Consider the following 18,768-nt stretch of genomic DNA (forward strand, 5'->3'; position numbering starts at 1 on the left):
TGAGAGTTCTCTATAGATTCAGGATTTAAGTCCTTTATCAGATGGATGTTTTGTAAATATTTGCACAGGAAGGCTTTCACTGCCTTCTGTCCCAGGACTCTGGGATCTGGGTGAGAGCTGGCGCCTCCTGAACCCAGTGGAGGCGGTGAGCCGAAGCCCTCGGCCCTGACCCCCTGCTCCTCCCCACCCCACTGGCTGATGAGGGTCCTTCTCCGACCCTGGACACACTTCCACTGGGAGCACAGTGCTGGCCTTCCCTGGGGATGCCTGCCTCTGACCAGAGGACTCTGGGTGCCCCAGGCCACATGCTGCTCCTCACATGGCGCCCCTGGGGTCCCCTGAGAGGACAGAAGAGGCCACCTGGAGAGAGGCCTGGCCAGCCTGCGGCGCCTCCCCGGCGACATTGCCGTCCGCACGCTTATGCAACCAGTGATAAGGTGGCCGTGACCCCATAATCCACCCCAGGTGGTGGCCCAGCCCCGCCCTCCCCACGGGCTTGCTGGAGGCCCAGCCAGGGGTCTGGAGGCAGGACTGCTCAGGCCTCTGACATCACCTCTGTCCCCCTGAGACGAGGTCCCCAGGCCCGGCTGATGTGACTACGCTCCTGTGCAGGGAGGTGAGGGGGTGAGGACTCTGGGGGACCTGGGCCCCAAGGGGGAGCCTCCTGGCTGGAGCAACCTGACCGTGGGTGCTCCCCAGCGGCGCCCCCAAGGTCCCCGGGCTCCAGCCGCGTTGCCCACAGGTGGGCAAGGCCCAAGCCAAGTGAGAGCCCTCTGGAGCCCTCCCGGAAATGACCCCTGGAGCCAGTGGGGACACTCGGGCGATTGTGCCAAACAATGAACAAAGAGGGGCTGGCGTTTCCAGAACCGAGACGCCGTGCGCTGCCCAGGCGGCTCGCTGGCCCTGCCCCACTGCGGGCCGGGCTATAAAGCTGCCCACAGCAGTAGGGATGGGCCAGTGCGGGGCCAGGGTCACAGACGGGGATGGGGTCCACGCTGCTGAGCTGCGTCCTGCTGCTGCTCTGGCCACCCTCGGCTCAGGCTGACGTGCTGGTGCAGCCAGATTTTGATGCCAACAAGGTACGACAGGCCCCCGTGCTGTGCCATGCGGGTGGGGGGTCCGGGCTGAGCAGCCACTGGAAACAGGAGTGACCGTGTTCTAGCAGAGCCTGCCGCCTCCGTGGGACGCTTGCTTGGTGTCCTGGGCCTGCACACCCTTTAGAGTCCCTTCCATTTAACCCTGAAACAACCCTGTTGTTGGGTAGTTACTGACCCACTTCACAACTCAGAGAACTGAGGCTCCCAGTGGCCAGGACCCCTGCCCCAGGTGAGTGGCAGCACTGGGGCTCGGACACTCCGGAGACCCCCGGCCGAGTGGCTTCAGACAAATCTGTGGGCCTTGTGGCCCACTGTCCGGGTGCCGGGAGGTTCCGCCCCGGGTCACTGAGCTGTCTTGCAGTTCTCAGGCCTCTGGTACGTGGTCTCCATGGTCTCTGACTGCAAGGTCTTCTTGGGCAAGAAGGACCACCTGCTGATGTCCACCAGGGACATCAAGGCCTCGGCGGGGGGCAACCTCAGCGTCCACATGGAGTTCCCCCGGTGAGCGGGCGCGGGGTGAGCGGGCGCGCGGGGCCGGGTGGGCGGGGCCGAGAGTGAGCGGGCCGTGCACCCCCCAGGGCGGACGGCTGTAACCAGGCGGATGCGGAGTACCTGAGAGTGGGTGCCCAGGGGCACTTCCGAGTCCCAGGTAAGTGACCCCCACCCCCTTCTCCATGGGTGACCCTCCCCCATGCCCCTCCCGGGGCCCTCCCCTGCCTCCGCCTGGGCCCCGCCCCCTTTCCCGTGTGGGCGGATGCTCAGCCATTCAGTTGTCCAGAGCCGGCTGTCTCCTCTGCAGCCTTGGGCTACCTGGACGTGCGCGTGGTGGACACGGACTACAGCTCCTTCGCCGTGGTCTACATCTACAAGGAGCTGGAGGGCGCGCTCAGCACCATGGTGCAGCTCTACAGTGAGGGCTCCCCCGCACCCCCCGACCCCACCCCCACCCACTGGGGCACCTCTTCAGGCCCTGCCCACCCCATCACAAATGGGTACGGCTGAACTGAGGGGCCTCTGAAGGCTGGGCACTCAGGCCAAAACTCAGGCCTGTCTCTGGCTGGAGACCCCGCCTCCCCTGCTTGGCCTGCGGCCTGACACCCTGAGCAGGGGCTGCGATACTATTCTGCTTTAATTTCTCGTGGGCTTGGCAGAGTGAACCAGGAGAGTTCCCCAAGAGGAGAGGCAGGGGTGAGGGCGGGAAGCTGGCTTTGGGAGCTGCAGGTAAAGGTGTCTGAAGGGGTGGGGCTCCGGGGCGCAGGGTCTGGGAGAGCAGCCAGGCACCCCAAGCTCCCAGGTGCCCTGTGTGAATTGGGAAAGGCTGCCCGTCTGTGCAGTTTCCAGTCCCCACTAGCCCCTCAGCCAGGCAGGCACTTTCATCAGTGCACAACCTGCCCAACCTCAGGGGGCAGACCTACCGCCAGCCTTCAGGAAAGGGCAGTGAGGCCAGGGGCCCCCATCTGCCCATGTCTCTCATCTCTGTGACCCACGGGGGTTCACAGCGGCCCCTGCTCTGCCCCAGGCCGGACCCAAGAAGCGAGTCCCCAGGCCCTGGAGGCCTTCCAGGACTTCTACCCGACGGTGGGGCTGCCAGCGGACATGGTGACCATGCTGCCCAAGTCAGGTACCCCTGAGAGCCCCGCCCCTGTCAAAGTCCCGCCCGGTCAAAGCCCCGCCCCTGCCAGAGCCTCTGGAGTCCTGGGAGGTGCCGGCAGGAAGTAGCCCTGTCTTCCAAGGGTGTGTTGGCCGGGCCGGGGGAGATTGGGGATGCCGCCCCCAGCGGGTCCCTTGGCATGGGGAGGGGCTGCAGGAGGCAGGGTGAAGTCCCAGCCAGCCCAGCCTCTCGGGACCCTCTGTCTTTCTACAGATGTGTGCTCCCTGGGGGACAGGGACGCACCCTGAGGGCTCCAGAGACCCAGTTTGGCCCTTCCCAGGTAGGAGCCAGGGTAACACCTCCCTCCGGCTCTCCAGGGCCTGTGTGCCGGGACCTCCTCCCTCTCACCTGCTGAGGTCTGCAAGTGCAGATCCCCCAGCATCCCTTGTTCTCCCTGGATACTCACTTCTGTGCCTGCAGCCTCCACTTACATATCACCTCTTCCAGGGAAGCCTCTCCTGATTACCTAGGGCTGCCGTAGCTTAAAACAACAGGAATTTACTCTCTCATAGCCTAGAGGCTAGAGGTGCGGAGTCAAGGATGGGGCAGGACTGCCCAGAGGCTCTGGGGAGAATCCCTGCCTCTTCCAGAGGCTGTTGGTGCTGGTGATCCTTGGCCTGTCGACCCACCACTCCCATCCCTGCCTCGCCTGTTAAGAGGCCAGATTGCCTTCATATAAGGATACCCTAAATCAAGGGTGATCCCCTCTCAAGATCTTTAACAATTACATCTTCAGAGACCTTATTTCCACATAAGGGCGTTTTCGGAGTTCCAAGTGGATATGGATTTGGAGGGGCATAATCCAGCCCAGTGCGCTCTGTGTCCCCATAGCCCCTGGCTTGCCCAGAGCATGGGGCGCTGCCTTGGGATTCCCGAGTCCTCATCCTCTCCCAAGGGCCCCACAAGGTGGGAACCGCAGCCTCCTGGCACAGGGCTGAGTCCCCAGGACCCCTTGGGACATGGATGCAGGTGGGCTCTTGGGGACGCCTTCTCCCAAAGTGGAGAGGAGACCATTGGGCCCCTCACCCCCCTTCCCCGTGAAGAACTTGGGAACCTACATGAGCAGTAAACCTCGGACAGGATGTGACATTCGCCGGCGTCGGGAGGCATCCCTGCGGCCTCTCCTGGCATGGTGGGTTAGGTTAGGTGGGGGCTTCCAGAGTGGCCTGCGGGCAGCGGCCCTCTGGCCTTCACTTCATTCTGCTCCCCCGGCCAGGCCGAGTTTGCCCAGGGCTGCGCTGGGGGCATCGGGCTGCTGCAGCTTTCAGTGGGTCTCAATGACGCAGCCCAGGTCCCGGCTCCATCCCTGTTTGAGCCACGTTAGGGATCAGGTCACGTGCCATCAGGAAGGTTCTAGCTGCAGAGAGCCTGAGCCTGTCTGCCTGCTCTGTGCCCCACCCCCAGGATTATGTTAAAAAAGCACCTTTTAGGGTAAAGTGCACACCTACGTGGACCCCCTCTCCAGGGCTGTGTCCGCAGGCTCCTCGGGGTTAAGTGGCTGTTCCACCAGCCAGGGAGGTGGTGAGGCCCTGGGGACAGTGGCTGGGTCCCTGGGGAGCCCGGTAAGGGGGCGACACTGGGGGAGGGGGCCGCCTTGGGGGAGCATTTCCACGGTTGCAGAAGCTTCGGTGGCAGAATCCACTCACCCTGCCCTTTCAGGGGATGAGTAGATGGGGCACCCTGCTGTGTGAAGCGCCACTCGGGTCCCAGGAGTGACCGGACCTTTGCTGTCTGTGCAGGGAGAGCCGGAGCAGCGGGTCCTGTCACCCCAAGTGTCCTGACCCACGGCCCTCCAGCCTTGCCTTCCCGTCCCCCACCCTTCGCGGGCATCTCCTGGGGCCTCCCCCTTCTGCTCAATAAACAGATTCTGCAGTTTCGAGGGCCCTGGATTCTTTGGAGAGGCCGTTAGGGAGGGCCCTGGGGCCCCGCTGTGATCCGGGCTCCTGGAGCCACTGGGGCCGGGAGGCTCAGGGCTGAGGACGGGCACTCTGGCTCAGAGGGAGGAGGCACTGGCCAAGGGTGGCCCCCCGTAAGGTCTGCACCCACAAGCAGCATCTGGGTCCCCCAGCCCGGCTCCTGTGGGCTCATGGCCCCTGTGGGGATGCCGAGGTGCCCTGGGCAGCCCGGCCCCGCGGCTGGGCCTCCATTAGGGGCAGAACCCACAGAGGCAGAGCAGCTGCAGGGGAGCTTCGGGGTGCAGCTTTTCGGTGTTTCTTCCTGCTGTTGCTGTGACCTTGACCTTGGGCTCATTGGTGAGCCTCCTTGAAGCTTGGGAACGGGTCACGGTCGTGGCCAGAGCACCCTGAGCCCCTCCCTGTGGCCCAGCCTGAGTGCCCCTGGATGGACCCTCGGGCCCGAGCGGAGAGCCTGCTGGGTGCCTTGTCTGGGGCCTGAGCTCCCTGCTGAGCCTCGATGAGCTGGGGGGGCCGGAGCGCCCCACGCCCGGGGTCCCCTGTGGCTCCTGCCCCGACACCACGCCCCATGGAGCTCACAGCATCCGGCTCTGCCCGATGCGCACACTTCAAAGGGCTGGCTGGGCCTGCGGCAGGGCAGGAAGGCACTGGACACCCTGCTTCACTGCTCACGGGCATCCTGTAGCCCTGGCAGGGTGGAGCAGGAAGCTGTTAGCTCTGAGCGCACCCATCCTTGCCTCGGGCTGATCACCCCAAGACAGGGGGTGGCCCTGGGCTTCCTGTCCTCTCTCCTCTGCCCGCTCAAGCCCCCGGGGGACTGGCTCGTGAGCCCAGCTCCGGGCTCAGCCCGGACCCGGGTCAGCCTCCTCGGGCATCCCGCCTCGCTCCTTCCCTTTGGACGGGCCCCCTGGGTCTTGGGGCTGACTGGTCCTTGTGTGACCCACAGCTTTGCTGCAGAGTCAAGGTGGCAGTCCCCCTGCCTCGGGTGAGCGGCCTCCCCTTTAGCTGGCCAGGCCTGTGTGAGCCTTTGTGGCTTTGGAGGTGGGGAGGCCACCCTGCATTGGCCAGAGGCCAGGGCTGAGACCTGGGTCGCGGCTGCCTTGGTGCCTGGGACCCTCCTGGGCACCTGGCCCCTGCTGTGCTCGCCATCCTGACAGGTGGGGAGACTGAGGAAGGCGCCTCCCTCGGGCGATGCGGCTGGAGGCCCTGGTGCCCAGGTAGCCTGGCTCTGCCTTCACCCTGACCTGCTCACCATCTGGTCCCGGGCTTGGGGGTCTGGGCACGGTGGGAAGGGGTGGACACCGGCAGCCCACAGCTCGTGGAGCGTAAGCAGGACAGGGGTCCCCGAGGCTGGCCCTGCCTGGCCGTGCAGGGTGGGTGTCAGGGCAGGTGTCAGGGCCGGAAGGGTCCCACCTGGTGGAGAAGCTGCTCGCACAGGAAGCAGGTGGGTTGCCGGCCGCTGCCTGGTGTCCATGGAGGGGCAGGGGCCCAGGGAACCCCAATGCCGCCTCCCGCGGAGCGTCTGTCTCTCTTCCGCGGCCCCCTCTGCAGGCAGCGACCTCTCCCACCCACGCCTCGCAGCCAGAAGCGGTCCTCGCCTGCCTCTGTGGCCCAGGCCTGTGGAGCGCTCACCCACTTTTCCCGAGACCCATCAGAAAGGGCTTGAAGACCGCTGGGAGCCCTGGGAGGGGAGTCTGGCCGTGTGTGCAGGCCTGGGCTTGGCGACTCCATCCTGGCAGCCCCTCCCCGGGGGGAGACGTGGTCCTGGCGGCCCTGCTTGGGAGTGGGGGTGTCTGTCCTGCTCTCAGGCCCCCCGGCAGGCCCTAGACCGGGAGGGGGGTGGCACGGGCGGCTCTGGTCCAGGTCACCCTGCCCCAGGGCTGTGGGCGTCCTGGGGCCCGGATGCACACCCCTGAGTGGCTGGAGGCCAAGTTCACTGCGGTCCTCTTGGGGGGTTGCACCCCCGCCCACCCTCCATCCTGCTATAACCCTGCCCAGGGCTCAGGGCGCGGAGCAGATGCTCAATGGGGGCCGGGCTGCTGAGCGCCCTCCTGGGCCTCATGCTGGCCCAGGTGCAGATGACCCCGCAGAGCCTGGACCTGCAGAAGGTGCTGGTCTTCCTCGGGGCGGCAGGCCTGGGCCGGGAGGGCCCTGAGGAGCCAGCTCCTCCAGCCCTCCTCTCCCACGGCTGAGCTGGGGCAGGCGCGCGGGGGCCCCAGGACCCCCCAGGTGTGAGCTCAGCCCGGCCTGGGGTCCCTGCTCCTGGCCGGTGGGGATACGGCGAGTACCCAGGGCCGATGGGGGCGGCCCCCTCCCCCGGGGCCTCCTCTGGGTGACCGTGTCCTCAGCCTGGCTGGCCGCTCCCCTGAGGGGGTCTCCAGGGTGTGGGGCTTGGGGTGGCCATCTCCTGCTCCCGGGTTGGCAGGCTTCCTGCTCTGACCTCTGACCCCGCAGGCAGTGGGAGCAGAGGTGGAGGCCTTCCCAGGGCAGGGACCTTGGCGGGGGCGTTTGGTCTCCATCTGGAGGCTTCTTTGTCTGAGCTCCTTCTTTGCCCGGCCTGGGCCGGCAGGCTCAGAAACAGCCGGTGTTGGACACAGGTTTGCTTCTCTTGCAAAAAATGATCTGTTTTTAAAAGCTTCAGAGGGTGGAGAAGGAAATAGCAACCCACTCCAGTATTCTTGCCTGGAAAAGTCCATGGACAGAGGAGCCTGGCAGGCTGCAGTCCATGGGGTTACATGACTGAGCAAGTGTGCATGAGGGTGGAGGGTGATGGGTTGGTAGCAATAAACTGGTAGAACTAAAAAAAATTAAAAATAACAGCTTCAGAGGGAAGGTCCGGGCCCCAGGGGTGGTTTCCAAGGCGGCCACTCGGTCCTCCAGCGTGGCCATGCAGAGCTGGGCCTCCCCCACGGGGCAGGGCTGCTGGCCAACGCCCCCGGGGGGCCTTCACGTCCAGCCGGCCGGCTCCCTGCGCCGTCTCTCGGGCTCTGACCACCGCTGCCTCTGCTCAGGGGAAGGCACCGCAAGGCCGGGTCTCCTCGGAGAAGGGCGCCAGCCCTGCGGCAGCCGCAGACAGGCCCACCTGGGGACCCCGCGGAAGGCCCGTCACCTGCTGCTTCCCTGACCCTTCAGAGCCCGCCGACTCCCTGCCTGGGAGGTCTAGGGAGAGGGGTCTGCCTCCCGGGGTCTGGTTCTGCTGCCCGAATGGGCTTGGCTCCGGTCCTTTCTCTAGATGGTAGGATTCTGGTGGGAAGCTGGTGTGGCCTCCAGAGAAAACTTGGCACTGAAGACCCCAAGGAGGCTGGAGGCCTTGTTCCTGACCTTGAGTGGGGAGACTCTGACCGTGGCAGTTGCCTACAACAAGTAAGCGGCCGGCCCCCGGGAGCGTGGGGGTCAGGTGTGTGTGTCGGGGGGCTGCAGCTGTGGGCGTGGGGCGTGGACCCCACTGTCCCTTGCGTGCACCAGTCCTCCCGGGGTGCTCCTCGATCGTCCCCTGAGACCGGACCCCAGGCCCCAAAGCTGCGTCCTCTCCTGGATGAAGCAGGGCATCTTGATGAGGCCCCACGGGTTTGGGAGGACGGGAGGAGAACTTGCCAGTGGGTGGCTCTCGGAAGGGCACGGCCCCCCTGCCCCAGGCGTTCCTGGGGACAGCACGCCTGCCCCCTTGCCAGGAGTGGGCCCCGGGAAGGCACTCAGGCGGGCATTTCCTTAGTGACCACTCTGTTGACCATGCCTTTCAGCTCAGGAAGTTGTCAGACTGAAGAAATAGTGAGCTCAGAAATGAATGTTTTGGGGAAATTTGTGTTTCCTGGTAAGAGCTGCTTCCTCGGGCCCCACCCGCCAGCTCCTCTTAGCCTGGCTGCTCTTCATGCTGTTCCCTGCACTCCTCCTCACGCCCCAGGCTCCTGTGCTCCCCACAGTGGACCGGTCATCTTGCCAGGGCTGCTCTAGTCCCCCCGAGAGGGTCCCGGCATCCCGAGAGGGTCCTGGCTAGGTGGGGGAGAATGGAGTCAGGCCCTGGCGACCCTGACCGCCCAGGCCGACCCACCCTGAGGGGTGCCCGTCCACCCAGGCCTGGCCCTCCCGCTTGTCCACGCAGGCCGCCGGGAGATCCACGTGGTGGACACGGACTATGAGCAGTACGCCATCCTCCGCGTGTCCCTCCAGTGGCAGAACCATGAGTTTTACGTGTTCAAGTATTTCAGTAAGCCGCCCCAGGGTGGGGGCTGGACCGCCGCGGCCCCCGGGGACCCCTGGCTCAGGCCCCCATGCCCCCACAGCTCGGAGCCTGGGCGGCGAGTGTGAGCCCGGGTTCCTGAAGTTCCGGGAGCTGACCACGGACATGGGGCTGTATCTGGTGGGCCGGCACGGTGAGCTCCAGGCCTCGGGGTGGGCTCTGGGCAAGGGGGCCCCGACAGCGGGGGGCGGGGGCTGGGCATGCATCCCACATGCAGCCCCTCACGCTCCCCTGTCCCACAGGGAGGTGCGCCATGCTCCTGAAGGAGGTGAGTCTTCGCCTCCGGCTGAGTCCCAGGCTGATGGGAGTCCCGGCTCACTCTAGATCCCAGGGCCCCCAGGGTGCTGACACCAGGCTGCCCGGAGGGGACCCTGGAGGCTGGGGCGGGCAGGGTGGGGGCAGGGCAGGGGAGGCTGGCCTTGTCCGGGTTTCCATCTGCTGGGGGGCACAGGCCCTGTGGACCCTTTCTCGGGCTCCCGGCTCCCCCACTGTGCTAACCCTTCAGCTGCATGGCCTCCTCTGTCTCAACAGCTCCGAGAGACGGGACTGTGACCCCACTTTGCAGGTAGAGAAGCTGAGGCCCAGGCCACTCAGCTAGGACACCCACTCCTGGCTGGGGCCCTCGGGTTCTGACGGCGCCCCGAGGCCTTGCCCTTCTCTGTCGCAGGATCTGACCTAGGGGAGCCCCGCCCCCACGGGGATGCTTGGAGCCCCGCCCACCCGGCCTCCCTGGGCCGCCAGCCTTGGGGCCACCTGCAGCTGCTCAGCCTGAATAAACTCTACGGCCGAACCCAGGGTCCCGTCTTTCCTGGGGGGCCAGGGGTGGTGGGTGGGGCTGGTGGGGTCAACAAACGGTCAGCAGCTGCCCTGGAGCCTCTGCCGTGAGCCGCAGGCTGAGCCGAGACCGTGAGGCCGTGCGCTGTCTGCGGGCCCCGCACTCTGCTCCCCGGGGAGTGGGGACCCCCGTGTCCCTTTGGCACTGCCCGGGCGTCGCCCCCTGCCCTCGCCCTCTGCCTCCTTTCCCCTGTCTCTGTCTCTGCTGCTCCCCAGCCCTCCGGCCTGGCTGCTGTTGGCCACCATCGGGTGGACGGCTGACACTTGGAGGTGGGGTGCAGTCAAGGGCCGTGAGGGCAGCTGGGGTGACGGGGTGGCTGCCCACCTGCCAGGGGGACCTGGACAGGTGCCCTCCACCCCTGCTGGTGAAGCTCTTCACCCGTGAGGTGGAGAGACGCTGTCCCTCCTCAGGGAACAGTTCCATGGGACGGAGAGACACTGTCCCCGCCACGGAGAACGGTTCCGTGGGTGAAGGGCCAGGGGAGCCACCTCGGGGGCTGCTGATCGGCCTGCAGGGCTGGCGGGATCGGGACGTCCCGGCTCATGCCTCGCTGCCCACGGCCGGTGGGCTACAGAGTCAGCGTCGCCCGGGTGCCCGTGTCCTTGGTCCTGCCCCATTGACCCGGGCCCCTGCCTACGCAGCTGGCGGGCCCTCGAGGGCACGCACCCACGTCCGGAGGTCGCCTGGTGCTCCCAGGCGGGCCAGGTGCCAGGGCCTCGGGCTGCCCTGGGTGCTGCTGAGGGCTCCTGCTGGAGCCTTGTGGGCAGCAGTTGGGTCCTGGTGCCGTGAGGGGCCCCGACCGCCATCCGCCCCCCACACACATGTCCCGAAGTGCGGGACGTGCCGCCTCTTGTCCTGCCCCCTCACCATGGAGCCCCATGCTGCCCTCCGGCCTCTCGCAGGTGGTCTGGGGGCTCTGGGCACTGTCCCTCCAGGGGCCTGGGGCCCAGCCTGCAGGGCAGCCGACTGGCTGGCCAAGCGGCTGGGGCAACATCAAGGTCCAGGGGCGGAGGCCCCTCAGGCCTGGCCCAGCTGATGGGCAGGCAGTCTGCTTAATGAAGCCAGCCTGTGCCTTTGCCGACACCCACGGGGAGGGTATAAGCCCAGACTGGGCCAAGGAGCATGTCCTGTGGCTTTGGGGAGCTGGCCCCAGTCCCTGCTGGCCAGACATGAGGGGCAACTTGCTTGCAGCCCTGCTGGGGCTGCTCGTGGTGCTGGCGGCTGGCAAGGAGGACTTGGGCCTCCAGAACTTCAGCTTGACCCAGGTGGCTGCGTCAGGTGCCCGCCATGGTGAACGGCTGAGCCGGCCGGAGGGGGCCTGGAGGCCCCTGGGGACACGCTCCCTCTAGAGCCCCTGCCAGCTCCAGGCGTGCGGGGCCCGGGAATTCCACAGACCACTGTCCTGGGCTGGGGGAGGCCCTGAGACCAGCGGCAGGCCCCCCTCCAAGGCAGTCCCCCTCCAGCTTGCTGTCCCCCCAGTTTTCAGGTATGTGGTACGAGATTGCCTTGGCCTCCAACCTGGAGCACCAGAGCTCGTCCCCACGGCGGAAGGTGGGGGCCGTGATAGTGGAACAGGACGGGCCCCACCTCAGCCTGACCTCCGTGTCTGACCAGTGAGTGGCGCTGGCCTTCCCGGTGTCACGCGGCCCCCCTGGCGGGACGAGGATGGGGTGGGGGGAGGAGGGTGCCAGGGCCCCCAGGGCAGGGTGGAGGCGCAGGGCTTCTGTCCTCTGAGTGGCTTCCTGAGGTGGCCGGTGCCTGGACGTGGAGCTGGGCAGGGGCCCGCTGGTCGGGGGCTACCTGGTGGTCTCAGAGCTGCCCCTTGTCCAGAGCAAGGCGCGGTGGTGGTGGGCGAGGGTGGGCTGAAAGCGTCTGCCCTCTCCAGCATGAACCTGTGCATGAAGGAGAAGAACCAGGCCGTGAAGGGGGACGCCCCCGGGAAGTTCAAGATCCCTTTAGAGTCTGGTGAGGAATGCGGCCCGCGGTCGTCCCTTCCTCACTCCCTGCCCCGACGCCCCGCTCAGCCTGGAGTCCCCAGCCCCGCCCTCCGTGCGCCGGGAGCCAGTGGGGATGCTTTGTCCCACCGCACGTGGCCCTTGCTCAGCCACCCTGGCTCTGAGGGTCTTCCCGTGGGGACGTGGTCGCCCAGAGCCCTCGGCCTGAGCTCAGTGCTCAGCCTGCACGGAAGCTGCCCAGCCCCCGGCCTGGGCCCCCCGAGCCTCCTCTCTGCAGCCTCTGATGAGCCTGATCAGGTGGCCTCTGTCCTGGCCAGTGGGGGTCTCTGCCCACCCTCTTCAGAAGCTCCCCGGGGAGTCCAGAAGGCTTGCTGTAGCCCCACATGTGTGCAGCACGTGTGTGTGTACTTTCCGAGGTGGGCGTATGGCCCATGGGAGGCACCCCCCCCACAGCCTGGGAGTCCTTTGTTTGGTTTATCCCAAGGAGGCAAAGAGGTCATCGTGGTGGCCACGGACTACAAGACCTACGCCATCATGAACATCATCCTGAACAGAGGCGGGAAGCCCAGCAGCGTGCTGAAGCTCTACAGTGAGCCCATGGCCTCCCGCTCCAGCCTGGGAGAGCCCGGCCCCTCAGGGAGGGGGCAGGAGAAGCCTAGGGGGCAGACGGGTGGGGGCCTGGGGCGGGCAGGGCGGAGCAGGGACTGGCTGGGCAGGGAGGGCGTCCCTGGGGGCCCCAGCCAGCCGCGCCCCCATCCTCGCAGGCCGGACCTTGGAGCACAATGAGAAGGCCACAGAAAAGTTCGTGGAGAAGGCCGTGGAGCAGGGGCTGTCGGTCTCGAACGTGCAGCTGCTCACCAAGGACTGTGAGTGTCGGGCTAGGGGCTGGGGGCCTCCTTCCTGGGAACTGTCTCCCCACTTCCCCACCGTCTCATCTCCACAGTGACCTGTGTGAACCTGCTGTCCTAGGTGGTGAGTCTCCTTCCCCACCCCGAGGCTGGGGCTGGGTCCCCAGGCCTCCCCATCACAGCTGGAAGAGGAGTCTGGGGTCCCAGGGATCGGGGGGCTGACTCCGGGGCAGGTGGAGCCGGGGCTTCCCGAGAGTCAGGGCCGACCTGGGCGTGGACGCCGTGAGCATCTCCTGTCCTGAGCCAGCCCCTCCTGTGGCTGCAAAGCCTGGGCTGAGAGAGGGCCGGGCGCCTGTCCCTCACGCAGCCCCGCACGCTGCCCCAGCCCACGGGAGATGTCCCAGGCTCCTGAAGGAGGCGAGTCTCCGCCCTGGCTGAGTCCCAGCCTGACAGGAGTCCGCGCTCACTCTAGCTCCTGGGGCCTCCAGGATGCTGACGCCAGGAGGGGTCCCTGGTGGTGGGGGCAGGCTGGCCTCGTCCAGGTTTCCACCCAGCAGGGTCCTGCCTGGGGGTCACAGGCCCTGTGGACCCCGTCTCAGGCTCCCGGGTCCCCCACTGTGCTAACCCTTCAGTTGCACGGTCCCCTCTGTCTCAACAGCTCCGAGAGATGGTACTGTGACCCCACTTTACAGGTAGAGAAACTGAGGCCCAGGCCACTCAGCTAGGACACCCACTCCTGGCTGGGGCCCTCGGATGAGGGTGGCATCCTGAGGCCCTGCCCTTCCATGTTGCAGGATCTGACCTAGGGGAGCCCCTACCCCGCACTGGTGTGCTTGCAGCCCCGCCCACCCGGCCTCCCTGGGCCACCCAGCCTCCCTGGGCCACCAGCCCTGGGGGGCCACCTGCAGCTGCTCAGCCCGAATAAACTCTTCAGCTGAACCATGCATGGTCCTTTCTTTCCAGGGAGCCAGGGGTGGCGGGCGAGCTGGTGGGTGTGTGTCTGGTCCCGTCTTTCCAGGGGGCCGAGGGGTGGCGGGCGGGCTGGTGGGGTGTGTGTCCTGTGACTGCCTCCACATCGCAGCAGACCTGACTCTCAGGAGGTCTGGGTTCACCATGACCATGGGGGACGCCCGCCCCTGGGTGGGCTCCTCCCGCTGTGGCCGACACGGCTACAGGCAGGCCGGCTCCCGCTGTTCCCCGTCCCTTCTGCCGGCCTGTGCTGCTCAGTGCCTGTGGGCCGGGCTGCCCCGGGCCCTTCTGGTCTCTCCTCTGGTCCCCGAGAGCCCGCGGCAGCCCCGGGCCGGCCCAAGCCGAGCTCCTCCCAAGTGGAAGGTGACCACGGCTGCCGCCTGTCTTTCTTCGCCTGGCTCCCTGCTGCCCTGAGCTCAAATCCGTGGGCGTTGGGTCCAAGGCCCTCAGGCCACAGTTGCCCCAACCCCGGCCCCCTGCTGGCTCCATCCCCTATCAGCCCGGTCCTCCTCAGCGCCTGGGGGCACCCCCACCATGACCACACCCTCCTTCTATCGGCTGGGGCAGGGCAGAGAATGTGGGTGGGCGTCTGCCCCCTGCCCGCGTGCAGAGCAGGGTCACGGGGCTTCTGAGCACAGCTGAGGGGCCGGTGGGGCCCATCCGTCCAGAGAAGAGAGACCCTGCTGACCCCAGCGGGCCACCAGAAAGCCTCCAGGAGTAAGGACCACCCTCGAGGGGAGGGCCTGCCTGAGACGACGGGTCCGAAAGACGAGCAGGGGGATGTTTGGAGGCTGCACTCCGACACCTGCGAGGTGCCTGGGGAGCACCTGGCCTTTCCCCCAGACCTGTCTGGCCAGAGCTCAGGGGAGCACGGCCGTCTGCCTCAGCTGCACCTCCCGATAGAAGGTTCTAGGACGTCTGTTTGGGCTGCTGTAACACAGAACCCGCTGAATGTGGTACAGAAGCAACAGGGGTTTCTCCTCTGGAGGCTGGAAGTCTGAGGTCAGGGTGCTAAGAGCCTGGTGTCTGGCGAGGGCCCTCATATGGCTTGTGGACGGCAGCTTTCCCATCGCACCCTCTTCTCTGCACGTGTGGGGACAGGTTTCTGGTGTCCTTCCCTCTTCTAAGGGGCCCAGCCCTACTGGGTTGGGGTTCCACCCTTACAACCCCACTTCACTTTCACCCCCTGGAAGGCCCCAAAGGCACTGGACAAATACATCATGTCCAGCATGAGGGCTTCCGCACGGGAAGCGGGGCGGGGACAATTCAGAGGCCCGTGACGGAGACCAGGCCCCCACCGCGTGTCTGCAGCGCTATCCAGCGCAAAAGTTACTGCACGGACAGAGAAACGGGAAAATGCAATCTATGGTCGAAAACAAGGAGTTAATAAAAACCGGGGCTTCCCTGGTGGCTCGGACAGTAAGGAGCCTGCTGCAACACAGCAGACCCAGGCTCAGTCCCTGGGTCGGGAAGACCTCCCGGAGAAGAGAATGACAACCCACTCCAGGATTCTTGCCTGGGGAATCCATGGGTAGAGGAGCCTGGCTGGCTATAGTCCATGGGGTCGCAAAGAGTCGGACACGACTGAGCGACTAACACACGTACAACTGAAAGTGATGCTGAGAAGAGCCAGGGTTGGGTTTGGGACAGGAAGGTCTGAAGCCGGCTTCACACCCTGAGCTTTCCCTCTGTTCCCGCGTGGGTGCCGTTTCCACTGCCCATCAGTCTAGTCCTTTCTCATAGCCTCTCTTTATCGATCGATTGCGCTGCTTATCAACCTGTCCATTTCTCAGCTTACCTGTAAATTATCACCTATTATATCTATCACAGACATTTCTTTCTGGGTGTGTGCGTGCTCAGTTGCTTAGTCGTGTCTGACTATTTGTGACCCCGTGGACTGTAGCCCGCCAGGCTCCTCTGTCCATGGGGATGCTCTAGGCAAGAATACTGGAGCGGATCGCCATGCTCTCCTCCAGGGGATCTTCCCAACCCAGGGATCGAACCCTCGTCTCCTGCACTGGCAGGCAGGTTCTTTACTGCTGAGCCAGAGAGGAAGCCCCTCTTTCTTTCTAATAGGGTAAATTCAGGCAAACTGAATTCTGTAAACACATCTGGTTGAAGACTTTGAATTTATTTTCTTAGAAGACAGCAAAGCACTTTCTGTTGATGAAACATTTTTTTATCCTTTTGTCCCAAAGGTTATTTTTCCCGCCCTTTGTCTTTTCTTACTTCATGCATTTGTAGTCTCTCCATTTTTTCTTATTTATGTTAGTTAATTTATTATTTTTTAAAAACAGTACTAATGATTCTGTTAATAATCCTGTAAATTAATGGAAAAATTCTGTTCATCTTCTCAAGGATGAAGACTTTTTTTTAGTTTTCGGGCTCCCAGGCGCGGGGTCCACACCGCCCCGAGGACCGATCCAGGGGTTGGGCACACTGAGCGAACCCGAGGGTGGGCTGGGTGGCCCTCCGCCCACACGACGGCGGCGGCGCTTGCCTTTGCCGGGGTTGCGCACTGGCTCCTTCCTTCTGTGACCAAAACCTGCGCGTGGAGCATGCCCAGTCCTGCCGGCCACTCCCCCGGGGGAGGACTTTGATCCATTCGTTACATCTGCTGTTCTCTGGTCCCTATTTGTTATTTCCTTCTCCTTGAGGTCCTGTGGTTTATATTGTTGTCCTTTTTTAATTTTTATTTTTAATTTTATTTTTTCGCTCAGTCTTGTCTGACTCTTCATGACCCCATGGATTATACAGTCCATGGAGTTCTCCAGGCCAGAATACTGGAGTAGGTGGCCTTTCCCTGCTCCAGGGGATCTTCCCCACCCAGGGATCGAACCCAGGTCTCCCACATTGCAGGTGGATTCTTCACCAGCTGAGCCACCAGGGAAGCCCCTCTTGTCCTTTTTAGAAACACTTCTTTATCTGTGTGTCTGGCTGCCAGCCTCCTGCGTGGGGCTCTTCCTCGCGGCATGTGGGCTGCCTCTCTCTGCAGCGCGGTAGCTGTGGCCGTGGGCTTGCGTTCAGTCGCTCAGTTGTGTCCAACTCTTCATGACCCCATGGACTGCATCCCGCCAGGCTCCTCTGTCCCTGGGATTCTCCAGGCAAGGATACTGGAGTGGGTTGCCCTGCCCTCCTCCAGGGGATCTTTCCAACCCAGGGATCAAACGCGTGTCTCTGGCATCTCCTGCATTGGCAGGCAGGTTCTTTACCCCTGAGCCACCTGGGAAGCTGCTCCACTGAAGGTGGGATCTTAGCTCTCTGACCAGGGATGGAAGCCACATCCCCCGCATTGGAAGGTGGATTCTCAACCCCTGGAGCACGGGGAATCCCCAGTCCAGCTGTGAGAATTGGGAATCTAATACATTACTTTCAATCTTTTATTTTTAAGGGTGTGTTTAAGGCTTTGACGTTTCTTCTGACCCTGTTTCATGTGATATTTTAATAATATTTATTATAAATAAATTCTGTGATTTCACTTTGCATTTTTGTTTCATCCAAGAGTATTTTCTAAAATAGAAAAAAATTTAAAGTCCTTGTTTTATTGTCATTTGGTCAGATAAGTTTGCAATATTTCTACTTTGTGGAGCTCACCGATGCTGTGCTTGTGGCTAGACAGTCAGTTCTGTGCGTGTTTTCCTCTCTGTTATCAAGGCGTACAATTCTATGCGCGTGTGGTGAATTTGCTTCAGTTGTCTCCGACTCTTTGTGACCCTGTGGACCGTAACCCACCAGGCTCATCTGTCCATGGGATTCCCCAGGCAAGACGACTGAGTGGGTTGCCATGCCCTCCTTCAGTAGATCTTCCCCACTCAGGGATTGAACCCACGTCTCTTACATCTCTCGTGTTGGCAGCTGGGTTCTTTGCCACTACCGCCACCTGCGAAGCCTGTAAAATTAATACATAAACCCTCATGACCCGCCTTAGACATTTTAGGACTTCTTTACCCACATCAGGGGCTTCCCTGGTGGCACAGACGGTACAGAATCTGCCTGAAATTGATGATTGATGATTTTGAACTGTGGTGCTTTGACCCAGGTTCGATGGGGTTGCAAAGAGTCAGACGCGACTGAGTGACTCACGCTTTCACTTTACGCCCACCCACAGTGAGTCCTTAGGCCCACCTCTACTGAGAGGGCGTGCGCACCTCTCCTGCCACAAATGCATTTCTGTTTGCACTTTGCCTTTGGAAGTTCGATGCCAGCTTGTTCTCACCCTTGAAAGTAATTTGATCATTTGCCTGGAGACCCTAAAGAATTTTCCTTTATCGGTAAAGTCTGAGAGTCAATTTCTTTCCTGACAACAATTAGCTCTTACTGAATTCTTTCCTGTTTTTTGTTCATTTCTGCTCTTAGTTAATTAAAAAAACACATTTCAAGATGTTCTTCTAATGTCCTTCAATGCTTTGGCATATTTAGTTCAGTCTGGAGTTTCACGTAATAGTTATTGCTTTCCACATACCCTCCTCTCCCCACGGTGGGATTTCCACTAGAAGAAATGTTTTCATTCTTTTCTTGATTTCTTCTTCTAAGAGCAAAGTATATACTCCTTCTGCTACTGCTAAGTCACTTCAGTCATGTCCGACTCTGTGTGACCCCATAGACAGCAGTCCACCAGGCTCCCCCATCCTGGGATTCTCCAGGCAAGAACACTGGAGTGGGTTGCCATTTCCTTCTCCAATGCATGAAAGTGAAAAGTGAAAGTGAAGTCGCTCAGTCGTGTCCGACCCTCAGCGACCCCATGGACTGCGGCCTTCCAGGCTCCTCCGTCCATGGGGTTTTCCAGGCAAGAGTACTGGAGTGGGATGCCATTGCCTTCTCCGATATACTCCTTAAGTCTATTCATTTCCTGAGTGGGATTGGCAGTTTCGATGACTTTCAAGATTCCTAATTCATATGCATCCATATGCAGAGGACTCTCTCTCAGTTCAGTTCAGTTAGTTCAGTTGCTCAGTCATGTCCGACTCTTTGTGACCCCATGAATCGCAGCACGCCAGGCCTCCGTGTCCATCACCAACTCCCAGAGCTTGCTCAAGCTCATGTCCATTGAGTCAGTGATGCCACCCAACCTCATCCTCTGCTGTCGCCTTCCCCTCCTGCTTTCAATCTTTCACAGAATCAGGGTCTTTTCCAGTGAGTCAGTTCTTTACATCAGGTGGCTGAAGTATAGGAGCTTCAACTTCAGCATCAGTCCTTCCAATGAATATTCAGGACTGATTTCCTCTAGGACTGACTGCCTTGATCTCCTTGCAGTCCAAGGGAC

At 62.7% G+C, this 18,768-nt stretch overlaps 3 protein-coding genes across 9 annotated transcripts; all 3 read left to right on the forward strand.

Moving 5' to 3' along the window:
* Positions 1-717: 717 nt before the first annotated feature.
* Positions 718-7,961, forward strand: LCN15 (lipocalin 15). 5 transcript variants are annotated; one of them, XM_027556881.1, is made up of 7 exons: positions 894-1,079; positions 1,459-1,598; positions 1,676-1,746; positions 1,897-2,007; positions 2,617-2,718; positions 2,962-3,028; positions 7,894-7,961. In XM_027556881.1, exons 1-6 carry the CDS (start codon positions 984-986, stop codon positions 2,994-2,996), a joined length of 555 nt encoding a protein of 184 aa, XP_027412682.1. In that variant the 5' UTR covers positions 894-983; the 3' UTR covers positions 2,997-3,028; positions 7,894-7,961. The 5 variants fall into 5 exon arrangements, with proteins under 5 accessions (XP_027412680.1, XP_027412679.1, XP_027412682.1 ...); XM_027556880.1 differs by lacking the exon at positions 7,894-7,961 and adding an exon at positions 4,488-4,625 and having other exon boundaries at positions 897-1,079; XM_027556878.1 differs by lacking the exons at positions 2,962-3,028; positions 7,894-7,961 and adding an exon at positions 4,488-7,353 and having other exon boundaries at positions 876-1,079.
* On the forward strand, positions 7,459-9,688 carry LCN8 (lipocalin 8). The gene is made up of 6 exons (XM_027556891.1): positions 7,459-8,024; positions 8,402-8,472; positions 8,761-8,865; positions 8,942-9,031; positions 9,141-9,166; positions 9,430-9,688. The coding sequence occupies exons 1-6, from the start codon at positions 7,894-7,896 to the stop codon at positions 9,448-9,450; spliced, it is 444 nt and encodes a 147-aa protein (XP_027412692.1). The 5' UTR covers positions 7,459-7,893; the 3' UTR covers positions 9,451-9,688.
* A 460-nt stretch (positions 9,689-10,148) lies between these two features.
* Positions 10,149-13,475, forward strand: LOC113901868 (epididymal-specific lipocalin-5-like). 3 transcript variants are annotated; one of them, XM_027556889.1, is made up of 6 exons: positions 10,440-11,346; positions 11,619-11,698; positions 12,173-12,277; positions 12,453-12,554; positions 12,632-12,660; positions 13,229-13,475. In XM_027556889.1, exons 1-5 carry the CDS (start codon positions 11,222-11,224, stop codon positions 12,655-12,657), a joined length of 438 nt encoding a protein of 145 aa, XP_027412690.1. In that variant the 5' UTR covers positions 10,440-11,221; the 3' UTR covers positions 12,658-12,660; positions 13,229-13,475. The 3 variants fall into 3 exon arrangements, with proteins under 3 accessions (XP_027412689.1, XP_027412688.1, XP_027412690.1); XM_027556888.1 differs by having other exon boundaries at positions 10,149-11,346; positions 12,453-12,660; XM_027556887.1 differs by having other exon boundaries at positions 10,149-11,346; positions 12,453-13,475.
* Positions 13,476-18,768: the final 5,293 nt, after the last annotated feature.

Source organism: Bos indicus x Bos taurus, chromosome 11, assembly GCF_003369695.1.
Source record: "Bos indicus x Bos taurus breed Angus x Brahman F1 hybrid chromosome 11, Bos_hybrid_MaternalHap_v2.0, whole genome shotgun sequence".
NCBI classification, from domain to species: domain Eukaryota; kingdom Metazoa; phylum Chordata; class Mammalia; order Artiodactyla; family Bovidae; genus Bos; species Bos indicus x Bos taurus.